This window comes from Copadichromis virginalis, linkage group LG14 (assembly GCF_057382275.1).
Source record: "Copadichromis virginalis isolate Kocher_CV1m ecotype Utaka linkage group LG14, C_Virginalis_male_GT1.1, whole genome shotgun sequence".
Lineage (NCBI taxonomy): Eukaryota > Metazoa > Chordata > Actinopteri > Cichliformes > Cichlidae > Copadichromis > Copadichromis virginalis.
The window spans coordinates 23,800,446-23,813,894 of record NC_140631.1 but is presented as its reverse complement, the minus strand read 5'-3'; the positions used below and the strand labels follow the sequence as shown (position 1 = coordinate 23,813,894).

Here is a 13,449-nt window from a genome sequence, read left to right as displayed (position 1 = left end):
TTACGCAACACTCACCTGGCGGAATCGTCCTTGTTGTGTATCCTGCACACCGGAAGTTACTCGGGAGACAAATGATGTAACACGCGGAAAGTTCCGGATTGTCTAAAGGTCGCTGAATATAAAGCGGTGTGACAGCGTCAGTGTGTATTTATTTAAACCCGCAGGTAAACTTACCTAAGTGTTCAACATGCCGAGAGGAAGCAGAAGCCGGACGTCCAGGATGCCCCCTCCAGCCAGGTAACACTTAGGGTTTAATTCCCTTTTGTTAAAGAAAGGTAGAGTAGATATTTTTAGTTAGCACAAATGCTAACGTTTAGGTAATGTCATAGTGCCGTATGTTAGCCAGGAAAGTGCAGGTCATGAAGTGCTTCAAGTATCTTATAAGGATAATTTCAATTAAAGCTTAATTGCCGGTTAATCTGGGTATTGCTCAGAAAGTTACTGTGTTATGAAAATGATGAAGGTCATTGTCTTTATCGTGGTTTCCTCTGTACAAATCCCCACATGCTAGCAAAGCCAGTGGAGTTGCATCAGCTTCTATAGTTTTTCTTCTAACCTGCAGCTAAACTGAGACTTTATTCTTCCGAGTTATAACGAAATAAGTCGCACAATGGTTGGAAGTATTTCTGTTTCTCTTCTCCTTGTGGGAAGAATAATCCCTCTGTGCCCTCATTTCTCTTTCACTAAATATATCCGAAACTAAGCTGAATATATAGCTGAAACTAAGAATTGCAAGAACACATTTGACTCTTGGTGCTTAATAATTTGTACCAATGTCTCCACCTGTAAGGCCAAGCTGCTTAGGGAAAGACTGATTATTTTCCACAGTGACATGTTTAAAGTTCACTTTGAACACAGGTGGGCTTACTTTATCCAGCTACGGGATAACACTTTTTCTTAGCAAGTGAAGAACAGATCCCAGGAGGAGACACAAATCCCTTTGTGGTTGCATCAAGAAGAGCATCTGAATATTATTCTCGCTTGTGAATAAGTGATCAGCTGAAAGTAGCTCTTTGTTGTCTTACTAGTGTGGAGATATTCTCTGAATCAGAGCTTCACCTTTATCCAAGCTTTCATAAACCTTTGCTGTGATTCAGAGTAATAGCTGGAATAACAGATGTCAGCTCATATCTGTTTTTGATTGTGTTTGGTAAAGTTGCTAAAAAAGTTCTTAACAAAACGTTTTTGTTACAGCCGGGCTCCACCATCCCCTCCACCTATGGCCCGGGCTGCTCCCCCTCCCTCCTACGCCCCGGCTCCGATGCAGGCGCCTCCGTCCGCTGTCGGCACGCCAGCCGCAGCGCCCAGGCAGCCGGGTATGTTTGCCCAGATGGCGTCTACAGCCGCTGGGGTGGCAGTAGGCTCGGCGGTAGGCCACACAATCGGTCACGCCATGACTGGAGGTTTCAGCGGAGGACACTCAGAGCCTGCCAGGCCTGACGTCACATACCAGGTAAGCCCAGGTTTAGCCAGCCACAGGACTGGAACAGTTTCAAGGAAGATTAGGGTGTCTGAGACACAGTATGCAGGGCCTCTGCAACATGGAGCAGGTGACAAACAAACACCACATTTTATGTAACGCATGGAGTTACATGCACTGTGGTAGTTCAGTATAACAGCCAGATGGAAACAATATGATGAAAATTGAGACTTTTAACTAAAAGCAGTGAAGGAATCATCTTGCTTTCATTAAGACTCCTGTGTGCAATCAGTGCTGGTTGATTAAAGATGAATTACTCCCTCTGCTCAATCTGGGTTTGTTTTTTGGTTTTTTTTATGTTTACACGTGTGATAAGTTTAATTTGAAAATACAGACACAGCTGCTGAAGGTAAACATCAGTTATGAAAAATATTTGGGGTGTTTATAACCAAAACAAAAGTCCAAAGGTCAAACGTGGTTTATTTACATTCACACAAGTGCAGGGAAATATGCATAATGATGTTTGTCTCATTAACCCTGAACCCAGTACATCACTATTATCTTTATGCAGTTACATTCATAGTAGATTTTAAGATATGAGTGATGACCAATCATTTACTCTGCTTTTCTTTATGACAAAAAGGACTTGGAAACCACACGCTCTTGAGCAGTTTGAGGATCGCAGTTTTAGATATTTCAGCATTTTTATCGATAGATGTGTAAATAGATTTACTTTGTGTCATTAATGGAAGATATTCCATCTTTGTGATACAAAACTGAAGCTTGTTCTGACATGTTAAACTCTGTTTTGATCTTTGTCACACACATGATTTAATCCTCTGCCTTGTGTGTATTAGGAGCCATACCAGGCCCAGCCTGTGTACCAGCAGGGGGCCCCTCAGCAGCAGCAGCAGCAGGTCTGCTCCTACGAGCTCAGGCAGTTCGTTGAGTGTGCCCAAAACCAGAGCGACCTCAAGCTCTGCGAGGGCTTCAGTGAGGTGCTCAAACAGTGCAGGTTTGCTAATGGTGAGTGAAACACGTCCAGGCTTTGTATAAATGGAGACTGCTGTCTTTCTGTCTTCTAGTCGTTGCTTTTCATCATTATTAGTAATTTGTAGGGGTGCAACGATACACAAAATTCACGGTTCAGTTCGATACTTTGGTGTCACGGGTCGATATTTTTTTCAATACAAAAAAAATGTTCATGCCTTTTTAATTTGTCATTTATTAAATTTTCACGGCACATTCCGCACCACATCTCTGTGCGTTCAGCATTTGTTTGAAGCCAGCTCACCTCCTGCAACCACTTTTCCGAGAATACGTGCTTCTTTTGTGGTTCGGACTCCTTCTGACATTTGTTTGGAGGTGGAGGAACACCACAGTAATTGCTTAAAGGAGCTTCTTCGACATCTTTAAGAGTTCTAAACAAGTGTCTGTCCTCCTCCAGAAAATCTTATGTACGCAAACGCGCGTTGCAACTTATCTTGTGCGCGTTTTTTATTTTGACAGCGAATGCGCACCTGCGGACCACTTATGTGCACCCCTGGTTATATAGCTCGTCATATCGCAGCCATAGAAATTCTTTTGTCCATGAAACCATAAAGCTGCACTTTCTTTTTGCCTTATAGTCTGATTTGTCATAACTTTTCCGTTTTGTGGAAAGCTTTTCTTTGGCTGTCACTTCTTCACCCTGACCTGTCTTATTTGGCTCAGCAGAACTAAAATATATATCCTGCTGCTTTTACACACACACACACACATAACGCTCAGCGATTCTCTGCACGATCAACCTCTCATATGTTTAAGCTTGCTGCGGGAGATTTCACTTGTCATGTTTGCATAGTAAGCTAACGATTAATAAGACGATGTCAGAGGAATTGGTGCACAAATTATCATCACTCACAGATCAGTGCTGTCGCTCTCTATACACAGTTTGCGCGATTGCAAAGTGAAAGCAAAAAACAAGCGCAAATTCAAATGCGATTTCAATATGTCACATATTGACAGTGGCTCACCGATGCCAATGACATAATTACCCAGCTACATTTCCAAAAGAATGCAAAAGCATTGACATATATTTTTCCTTCCTACGATAGCCCGACGGGCAGGGCAGAGATAGATTTTGGTAGCCCGACTGGAAAAATCGCTAGCCCCGGGACGTCGGGCTAGCGATATTGCGAGCCCTGTATCTGATTGAGGAATCACTCATCTTTGGAAAAGAGAGTTTATTACAGAGAAATGTCTCTTTCCAAAATAAAAGCTATACTATACGCTTCTTCTGGTCTATATTCTCAGCAGCATATTAAACATATCAGGTCCCCATAAGGAGACTCATGTGCTAACTGTAAATGCCGGCAAAGCCACTTTACTTTGCGCTTTTATTTTGAAGAGTACCTTAGCACTTCCTCTTTTATTGTGTCAGACTTCCTGTTCTGTTCTCGGTGAGGCGACGCAAACACGTTGCTTCAGAGTGAGTAAAAGCGTTTGTTTTTGAGGGTACTCATGCAAAACTATGTGTTTTATTTATCTGTCACATGCTATAACTTTGAAAGTTTACTCAATGTGGTTGAATTCGTTTTTTATTGTGTATGCATGTCATTTGTTTGTGGTGTGGAAAGACTGGCTAAGAGATGCGCATGGAGGAGGTTGGCTAGCTGATTCAGCATGATTAGCACCCTTGGAAGCAGAAAGAGGTTGGTTAATGATTGCAAATGATTGTTTATGTATTTAAGAGACAGAATGGTTGTTGTTAATTCATTTTATTAAATGCTGTAACATAAGTAGTTTAAAAACTATTGATTTATGTCAATGTCACTATTTGAGTTAATCAAAATAATTTTCTATGGTAAAATGTGAACATTTCTGCACTTTTTACGTAAATGTTTAATGGTATTTGTTTGTGCATCTTTATAGTTTTCACGGTGCCATATTGTCGGTGGTTTAAAGAGGAGAGAATAAAGTTGCATCAGTCGAAGCTCTCTGCGTCACGAGTGGTAATTCCAAGTGGGCAGCTACAGTGAAAACTCCTTGACTGCAAGAGACCTGCCATCCCTGCAGAGATCCTGACACCATTTCATCAGAGATCCAGCTACCAACCTGTTACCAGCCAGCTGATTCCACTCGCAAGGTTAGAAAGAACAGCATACTAAAGCTCAAGACTCCAGATACTAAAAGAGACATTGACTACCAAGAAGAAACACGGGACTGCTTACACACATGCACAAGCTTAATGCATAACTAGAAACTCTTTAAATAATGTTACGAGGCCAAATTAATTCATGGACTGCCAACACATAATATTCCTGAATCTGGTTAATGTTTCTTGGTGAGCGAAATGTGTTTTTTGTGGAATAATAATTCACAGGATGTCTGTTTATGAAAAGGTTTAAAAGGTGAAGCTCATTAGCTAATTTATGAACATTTGTTGTTGCTGTCTTACGCTAAACATACCTTTGAATGTCCATAATCAGTAAATGTTTGACACAGCGTTACTCTGTGGTAAAGATTAACTACAGCTTTAAAGTATAGTCAGGCAGTAAGGCAATCAAAGCTACAATCAACTTAAGGCAGCTACGGAAACAAAATGTCACTACCAGAAGAGCAAACAGACAACCCCACAAGCGCACCATGCGAATCCAGCTCATCAGAAGAAGAAACAGGCAACCCTATGAACGCACCATGCAAATCTAGCTCACGTGAGAGAAAATTAACAGAGAAAGGCCTAGAGATGCAAAAGCACGATATCAGAAAGCGTGAAAAATCATTCAACAAGACTTATGACTCTTGGAAGCTCGTAGCAAGGGAAACTAGAACAAAACTAAAATTCCTCTGCTCAGCAGAAGACCTGAATAAACTGCAGCAAGACATTGAAGCAAAGCACGACGCTGTAAGTTCACAGTATGAACCTATCCTGCGTAACAGTAACACCACACCTGACATTGTCAACAAAATGGACGCCTGTGTTACGCTAACAAAGGAGGTATGTAACCTCATAAGTGACCGTCTAAAGACCGTTCATGAGGAATATAATAACCATCTTGAGAAAGAAAGAGTAAGAGAAGTGTTAAGCAAGAACGAATATGGGTCTGTTTTTGGCAACAGCATAACAGAAACTGCAAGCTCTATAGAGTTGTCAGAGCAATTGAGCCGTCACTCTGGCTCATCCTGTACCCGCAACAGTAGAGTAGATGCAGAAGCAGAGCTTGCTGCCAAGCTGGAGCAATCAAAGGCTATGGAAGAAATTCAAGCACAGCAAGCACATCTTCACAAGTTAGAAAGTGAATGGAAACTCAAAGAGGCAAAAATGTTGTCAGAAATTAAACTAAAAGAGGTGGAAATGCAACAACAGTTGGAACAAGAAAGAGCAAAACTACAGCAGTTACAAGCAGACAAAGAAGTTGCTATAGCAATAGCTCGCGTGAAAGCGTACAACAGCCTTGAAGGGTTTGAGAACCACAACGGGGAAATTGATAGTAAAATTAGCTCTGCTTGCTACAGAAGGCAAATTGAACCTCAGCTGAATCCAAATGCCGCATCATTCCAACCCCACAAAGCAATTCCAGAAATGACAATGACCCAGGAGTCTGTCAGCTTAGCACAAGCAATCGCTAGCTCATTAAGTATGAATCGCTTGCCAGTCCCTGAGCCTGCCACATTCAGTGGGGACCCTTTGCAGTTTACCGATTGGAAAATGTCATTCATTAATCTGATTGACCGAAACCCCCTTCCAGCAAGCGAGAAGATGTTTTATCTGAAAAATTATCTCGCAGGAGAAGCACGCAAAGCGGTAGAAGGTTTCTTTTACCAAGATTCAGAAAATGCATACAAGGGAGCATGGAAAGTCTTAGAGGACAGATATGGGAACCCATTCATTATACAGAAAGCATTTCGTGATAAACTCATGAGATGGCCGAAAATCAGCGCAAATGACCCACTAGCGCTACGAGAGTTTGCCGACTTCCTCAAAGGATGCTCTGAAGCAATCCCACACGTCAAAGGACTAGCTATCCTAAACGATTGTGAAGAAAATCACAAATTGCTCAAAAAACTGCCAGAATGGATCGTGCGCAAGTGGAGTCGAATTGTTGTAGATGAACTTGACGAATCTGGCACCTATCCAAATCTTGCATGCTTCACAGACTTCCTGAGTAGAGAAGCACGGATAGCTTGCAACCCGATAGCTTCTCCACTGTTGATGAATTTCAAACCTATAGATGATCGAATCCCAAAGAGAGCCAAAGTCTTCAACACAAACATGCAACCAAAGAGTTCCGCTCAGGAGAAACAAGACACAAACATTAGTAAATCAAAATCACCTTGTTCTGTTTGTAAAAGTGAAACTCATGGAATCTCAAAGTGTCCCATCTTTACAGCTAAGAGTGTTGAAGATAAAAGGGCATTCATCCATGAAAACCGGCTCTGCTTTGGATGTTTAAGAAAAGGTCATATCACCAAAGATTGCAAAAGACGACACACGTGCAACATTTGTGAACGTCGTCATCCAACCTGCCTGCACGAAAACAGGAAGCACAGCCCTGCAGAAGCAGTAACAAATAGTTCCGCTCCCACAGAAGAACCTGTAAACCAGGAAACACACAAGGTCATGTCTCATACATCAACACAACGCGTTTCGGCTACCTCAAGTATCGTCCCAGTCTTTGTGTCTTCTGTACAAGAGCCACACAGAGAAATACTCACCTATGCATTGCTAGACACACAAAGTGACTCAACATTTGTCTTGGACGACATACTTGATAAGCTGAATGTGGATGTCCAACCAGTAAAACTGAAACTCAGTACAATGACGGCTATTGACACAGTCATCTCGAGTAAGTGTTCATAGTTTACAAGTTAGAGGACTCCACTCTGAGAGTTGTATCCAACTACAACAGGCTTATAGCCGCGACTTTATCCCAGTTGATAAGTCGTACATCCCAACGAAGGAAACAGCATTACTGTGGCCTCATCTCAGAAGCTTGGCAAATAAGTTGCCGCCTCTCCAAGATTGTGATGTAGGGCTCCTGATTGGATATGACTGTCCATCTGCGCTGGCTCCTCTTGAAGTCATCATAGGTGACAAGCATGAACCCTTCGCACAAAGGTCAGAACTAGGATGGAGTATAATTGGCTCATCAAATCCCCACCTAGACAGACAAGGAAACCAGAGCTTTGTGCATCGGCTCACAGTAAAAGAGTTGCCTGTTCCATCAGCGACAGATGTTCTAAAAGCCCTGGAATCAGATTTTGCTGAGAGAACCTATGAGAACAAATATGTGTCCCAAGAAGATGTCCATTTCATACAGTTCCTCAGTAATCACATCACACAAAGGAAAGACGGACATTACGAAATGCCTCTCCCTTTCAAAGGGAACAGCCCACCCAACCTGCCAAACAACAAGAGGTTAGCCACGGTACGTCTACAGTGTCTCAAGAAAAAACTAAAGGCCAACAAACAATACTACGATCAGTACCGAACATTCATGGAAGAAACCATCAACAGGGGTGATGCAGAGCCTGCTCCTATAGCATCTCAGGGGCAGACCGAGTGGTACCTGCCACATCATGGAATCTATCACCCCAGGAAGCCGGACAAACTAAGAGTTGTTTTTGATTGTTCGGCCAAATCCCATGGTGTCTCTCTGAATGATACCCTATTAACTGGACCTGATCTTATCAACCCTCTGGTTGGAGTGCTTTGCAGATTTCGGAAAGAAGCCGTGGCCGTAATCTGTGACATTGAAAGAATGTTCTATCAATTCGCTGTCACCCCTGAATCCAGAAACTATCTGAAATTCCTCTGGTGGAAAGAAGGTGATTTGGAGAAAGAACCTCAGGAGTACAGAATGGCAGTTCATCTGTTTGGAGCTGCATCATCTCCAGGATGCGCCAATTTCGGTTTAAAGCATCTTGCACGACAACATCAAACCGACTATCCTCTAGCATCAGCCTTTGTGGAGAAAAACTTCTACGTTGATGATGGATTAGCCAGCGTTTCATCAGTTGAGGAAGCCAAAGAACTGATCATTCAGTCACAAGAGTTGTGCAGAAAAGGAGGCCTGCGCCTTCACAAATTCAACTCAAATGAAGAAGCTGCTCTCTCCAACTTAGACCCTTCTGAAAGAGCAGCAACCATTGAACCTCGTGGGTTTGACCCATCCCCTTCAGAACGCGCTCTTGGCATTCAGTGGTCGATAGAGGACGACACCTTCAGTTTTAACATCAGCCTGAAAGATCAGTCTTCGACTCGCCGTGGTTGTTTGTCCGTCATTGCCTCACTCTACGATCCACTTGGATTTATCGCTCCATTCAGCCTAAGTGGAAAACTTATCCTACAAGAGCTTTGTCACAGAGGCATTGGATGGGACGACCCACTCCCAGAAGATGTGAAGCCACGGTGGGAGAAATGGATAAATGGTCTTTTCAAGTTGAAGGAGGTCTCAATTCCAAGATGTTACCACCCACACGACTTCCAAAACATTGTCAGAGTAGAGCTACACCATTTTTCGGACGCCAGCTGCTTAGGATATGGTGCATGTTCTTACCTGAGATATAAAAATGACAAAGACGAGGTTCATTGCAGCCTTGTGATGGGAAAGGCAAGGGTGGCACCCTCAAAGGTCACAAGTATCCCGAGGCTTGAACTCGCAGCAGCGGTGGTTTCTGCAAAAGTAAGCGTCCTGTTAAAGGCTGAGCTTGACATGAAAATTGATGATGAATTCTTCTGGACCGATTCCCAAGTGGTACTTGGTTACATCAACAATGACGCTCGCAGGTTCCACATATTTGTCGCAAACCGTGTTCAACTCATTAGAGACAACAGCAATCCCAATCAATGGTATTATGTGGACACCTCAGAAAACCCAGCGGATCATGCATCCAGAGGGCTTCATGTTTCAGACATCCACTCTACAAACTGGCTGCAAGGACCAAAGTTTCTCTGGGAACGTGAGTTACGTCTAACACCTAGCACTCCAGCTGAGTTACTTGTTGGTGATCCCGAAGTCAAGACAATTCAGGTGCTCGCAACTGACGTCAGTACCTTCAATGATATTCTCGATCGTCTGAATCAGTTTTCATCTTGGACAAAACTCATAAAGGTGGTTGCAAGAATCAAAAGACTGAGATCTCAACAAAGGCATACTGAACATGTGACGATCGAGGAGCGTGAGAAGGCTGCTGAAGCAGTGATAAAGATCGTACAGCAGCACGCCTTCCCTCATGAAATAAAAACGTTTCAAGCCAAAGGTGACCTTCCAAACTCAAGCTCTCTCTTCAGTCTTGACCCCATCTGGTCTGATGGACTCTTGCGCGTTGGTGGGAGATTAAAGTGGTCGTCTCTTTGCCACAAAGTGAAGCATCCACTCATCGTACCAAGCAACAGTCATATAACCAAGCTCATTGTGTCCCACTACCATGCTAAGACATGCCATCAAGGTCGAAGCCAGACACAAATGGAGCTTAGAGCAAATGGATTCTGGGTCATTGGTGGGAGCAAGCTGGTGGCCAAAATGATACACACCTGTGTGCTTTGCAGGAAACTTCGACGACCTACAGAGAGCCAGCGAATGGCTGAACTCCCTAAAGAACGTCTTGAAGCCTCAGCACCCTTCACATTTAGCGGCATGGACTGCTTTGGCCCGTTCATTGTGAAGACAGCACGCAAAGAACACAAAAGATATGGTCTGATTTTCACGTGTCTGTATTCAAGAGCTGTCCATATTGAGATGCTTGAAGATTTGTCAACAGACTCTTTCATCAATGCATTGAGATGCTTCATCAGTCTTAGAGGAGCTGTCCAACAATTACACTGTGACCAAGGTTCTAACTTTGTTGGTGCCAGGAACGAATTCAAGGAAGCACTTAAGCAATGCGACGCCAAGCAATTGGAGACCTTCTTATCTGAAAAACAGTGCGAATTTGTCTTCAACGCCCCTTCTGCCAGCCATGCAGGAGGTGTCTGGGAAAGGCAAATAAGAACGGTTAGGAATGTGTTGAATGCAACCTTCGCACAGTGCCCAGGTCGGCTTGATGATGCCTCCCTCAGAACGCTGCTATATGAAGCCATGGCTATTGTCAACAGTCGCCCATTATCAGTTGACGGAATCAACGATCCTCATGCACTGGAACCTTTAACGCCGAATCATCTCATCACGATGAAAACAAAGGTTGCTCTTCCACCCCCCGGAGTGTTCATGAAAGAAGATTTGTATGCTACAAAAAGATGGAGAAGAGTCCAATACCTTATTGAACAGTTCTGGGGCCGCTGGAAAAGGGAGTATCTGCTCAACATATCAACAAGGCAAAAATGGCACTTACCTCGGCGTAACCTCAAAGTCAATGATATCGTTGTTATCAAGGACGACAATCTCCCACGAAACCATTGGCAACTAGGTCGAGTTGTGGAGACCTTTCAAGACCATGATGGCTTAGTCCGTCGAGTTAAAGTGCGAGTTGGAGAGAGAAAGCCTCAAAGAAAGCAAGATGCCCCTTCTAAACCTTCAATTATTGAGAGACCAATCCAAAAACTAGTACTACTCCTTGAGAATTAAATAAAACAAAATATGTTAAGACAATAATAGTTATGTTTATACACTACCTCAATCCATTAAGTATACCTACCTGTATAACTCTGATAGTTCAATTCAGTCATCCATTTATTAGTGTAAGAAATCCTGTACAATTCACTTGCTTTGTGAATTTGTTCGTTCATTGTATCAGGATTTGGTGGGAGTGTAAATGCCGGCAAAGCCACTTTACTTTGCGCTTTTATTTTGAAGAGTACCTTAGCACTTCCTCTTTTATTGTGTCAGACTTCCTGTTCTGTTCTCGGTGAGGCGACGCAAACACGTTGCTTCAGAGTGAGTAAAAGCGTTTGTTTTTGAGGGTACTCATGCAAAACTATGTGTTTTATTTATCTGTCACATGCTATAACTTTGAAAGTTTACTCAATGTGGTTGAATTCGTTTTTTATTGTGTATGCATGTCATTTGTTTGTGGTGTGGAAAGACTGGCTAAGAGATGCGCATGGAGGAGGTTGGCTAGCTGATTCAGCATGATTAGCACCCTTGGAAGCAGAAAGAGGTTGGTTAATGATTGCAAATGATTGTTTATGTATTTAAGAGACAGAATGGTTGTTGTTAATTCATTTTATTAAATGCTGTAACATAAGTAGTTTAAAAACTATTGATTTATGTCAATGTCACTATTTGAGTTAATCAAAATAATTTTCTATGGTAAAATGTGAACATTTCTGCACTTTTTACGTAAATGTTTAATGGTATTTGTTTGTGCATCTTTATAGTTTTCACGGTGCCATATTGTCGGTGGTTTAAAGAGGAGAGAATAAAGTTGCATCAGTCGAAGCTCTCTGCGTCACGAGTGGTAATTCCAAGTGGGCAGCTACACTAACGGCTGTCTAAATGACTCGGGTAAAGTTTGTAGCATGCATGCTTGTTGTTTTTGTCTGCTTCCACTTGTCTTTGCACTAGGATGATGTCGGCGTAAATGTGCAGTCATATTCGTTGTGTTCCCACTAGTGCTGTCAGCGTAAATCTCGTTGAAATGACGTTAACGCCACAACACTGCAAATCTCCGTTAACGATCGCCCCGTGCATGGGGCTAGACGGCCAACACGTTAACGAGCTAACTGCGCTAACACACTAGTTCCCACCCATGTAATTGAGCATTGCATGGCACATCCAACATACTGTTTTACTTTAGTCCATGACGCGCTTACCTTCAGGGTCATATGTCACATGAAAACTAAAGTAGTTCCAAACGCCACATCTGAATGAGGGTGGGGGAGGTTCAATTTGCCATGTTGCAAGAAGAGCTTAACTTCTGTCTGCTAGCTTGCCCTACGCTCAGTGGATCTGCGTTCGACTACTCCGCCTAGGCTGCACTGTCGAGCGCAGATCCACTGAGCGCTCAACACAGACAGCATAGTCAGAAGGAAAGTTGATAAAATAAATTAAAAATTTTGTATTGTTCGATACATATGCGTACCGAACCGAAAGCACTGTATCGAACGGTTCAATATCGATACGTGTATCGTTGCACCCCTAGTAATTTGATATATTTAAAGTGAGTGTAGTTACGAAATGCTATAGTTTCTGTTGCATTTGCGGCTAGCTAAACATTTACTACGTATGGGGGGGTAGACGCACAAGCTGTTGCACATTTTCAGCATGCTCCTTTCATAAAATTCTGTTAAAGTACTGGATCTTCCTGATGCATATCAAATAGATCAACATCAAGCTGTTGCATTTTCAGTCTCATTTTTCTCTTTTCAAACTGAGTTTAACCCAGCAAGCATCGAGGCTTTGAATGAGCCCTTTGTCGCTCACATATCAAAGCCAAATGACTTTGCACTATTCTAAACTCCTGTAATACCCAGTGTGGCCATAAGGGGGAGCCTTAACCTAAGTATGTTAAGTCATTTTAAACGATTTAAAGTATTAACTGTCCTTTATCTCTTTCTACAGGTCTGTCATGAGAAGAGATGCTATCTGCAGAATGAAGATCACATCTCCTTATTAAAGATACTGAGAGGGTGTAATTCACAATCAATAAACATGTTTTAATGATAAATTGTCATCGGACAGCCTCATTTCTCAGACTGCTGCAGAGCTTGTAATCATAGTCTTATAAATAATGTTTATATATTTTGGTTTTAGCTCATGTTTGAGGTTTATTTTCAGTTGTCAGTGCATGCTTTTAATTTAAATCCTGTCTCATGGCAAGACTTGTAGAGAGAAAAAAAGGCCACTTTCACCTTCTGGCTGCTGGGTTTGATTCAGACTAATAAAGGACTTGAATTAAAACGAGACTGTGATGGTTTTTGTTTTTTTTTTTTGTTTTTTCCCCACATCTCCTCATCATATGCGCTCTGTATTATTACACTGAAGCATTTCTGTTTTCACCTGTGCTTTCTTTAATTAGACTTCAGCAGCTACAAAGGGGTGTCCCGCACCTGTCCCGTCACTCTGCTTTCAGCGCAAAATTCACGAGCTGCAACCTGCGCGTGAAGT

General features: G+C 42.5%; 2 protein-coding genes across 3 annotated transcripts; both read left to right on the top strand.

The window, feature by feature from the left end:
* Positions 1 to 60: 60 nt before the first annotated feature.
* On the top strand, positions 61 to 13,247 carry chchd2 (coiled-coil-helix-coiled-coil-helix domain containing 2). The gene is made up of 4 exons (XM_085430024.1): positions 61 to 237; positions 1,195 to 1,453; positions 2,278 to 2,446; positions 12,904 to 13,247. The coding sequence occupies exons 1-4, from the start codon at positions 188 to 190 to the stop codon at positions 12,912 to 12,914; spliced, it is 489 nt and encodes a 162-aa protein (XP_085286150.1). The 5' UTR covers positions 61 to 187; the 3' UTR covers positions 12,915 to 13,247.
* LOC146693984 (uncharacterized) lies at positions 9,542 to 11,810 on the top strand. Of its 2 annotated transcripts, none has more exons than XM_085430023.1 (2): positions 9,542 to 11,277; positions 11,426 to 11,810. In XM_085430023.1, exon 1 carries the CDS (start codon positions 9,871 to 9,873, stop codon positions 10,966 to 10,968), a length of 1,098 nt encoding a protein of 365 aa, XP_085286149.1. In that variant the 5' UTR covers positions 9,542 to 9,870; the 3' UTR covers positions 10,969 to 11,277; positions 11,426 to 11,810. The 2 variants fall into 2 exon arrangements, with proteins under 2 accessions (XP_085286149.1, XP_085286148.1); XM_085430022.1 differs by having other exon boundaries at positions 9,542 to 11,500; positions 11,721 to 11,810.
* Positions 13,248 to 13,449: the final 202 nt, after the last annotated feature.

Coding starts and splice junctions, on each gene's coding strand:
- chchd2 (XM_085430024.1), top strand. CDS start 188: ATGCCGAGAGGAAGCAGAAGCCGGACGTCCAGGATGCCCCCTCCAGCC. Junction 238..1,194: donor AGGATGCCCCCTCCAGCCAG/GTAACACTTAGG, acceptor TTTTTGTTACAG/CCGGGCTCCACCATCCCCTC. Junction 1,454..2,277: donor GGCCTGACGTCACATACCAG/GTAAGCCCAGGT, acceptor TGTGTGTATTAG/GAGCCATACCAGGCCCAGCC.
- LOC146693984 (XM_085430023.1), top strand. CDS start 9,871: ATGGAGCTTAGAGCAAATGGATTCTGGGTCATTGGTGGGAGCAAGCTG.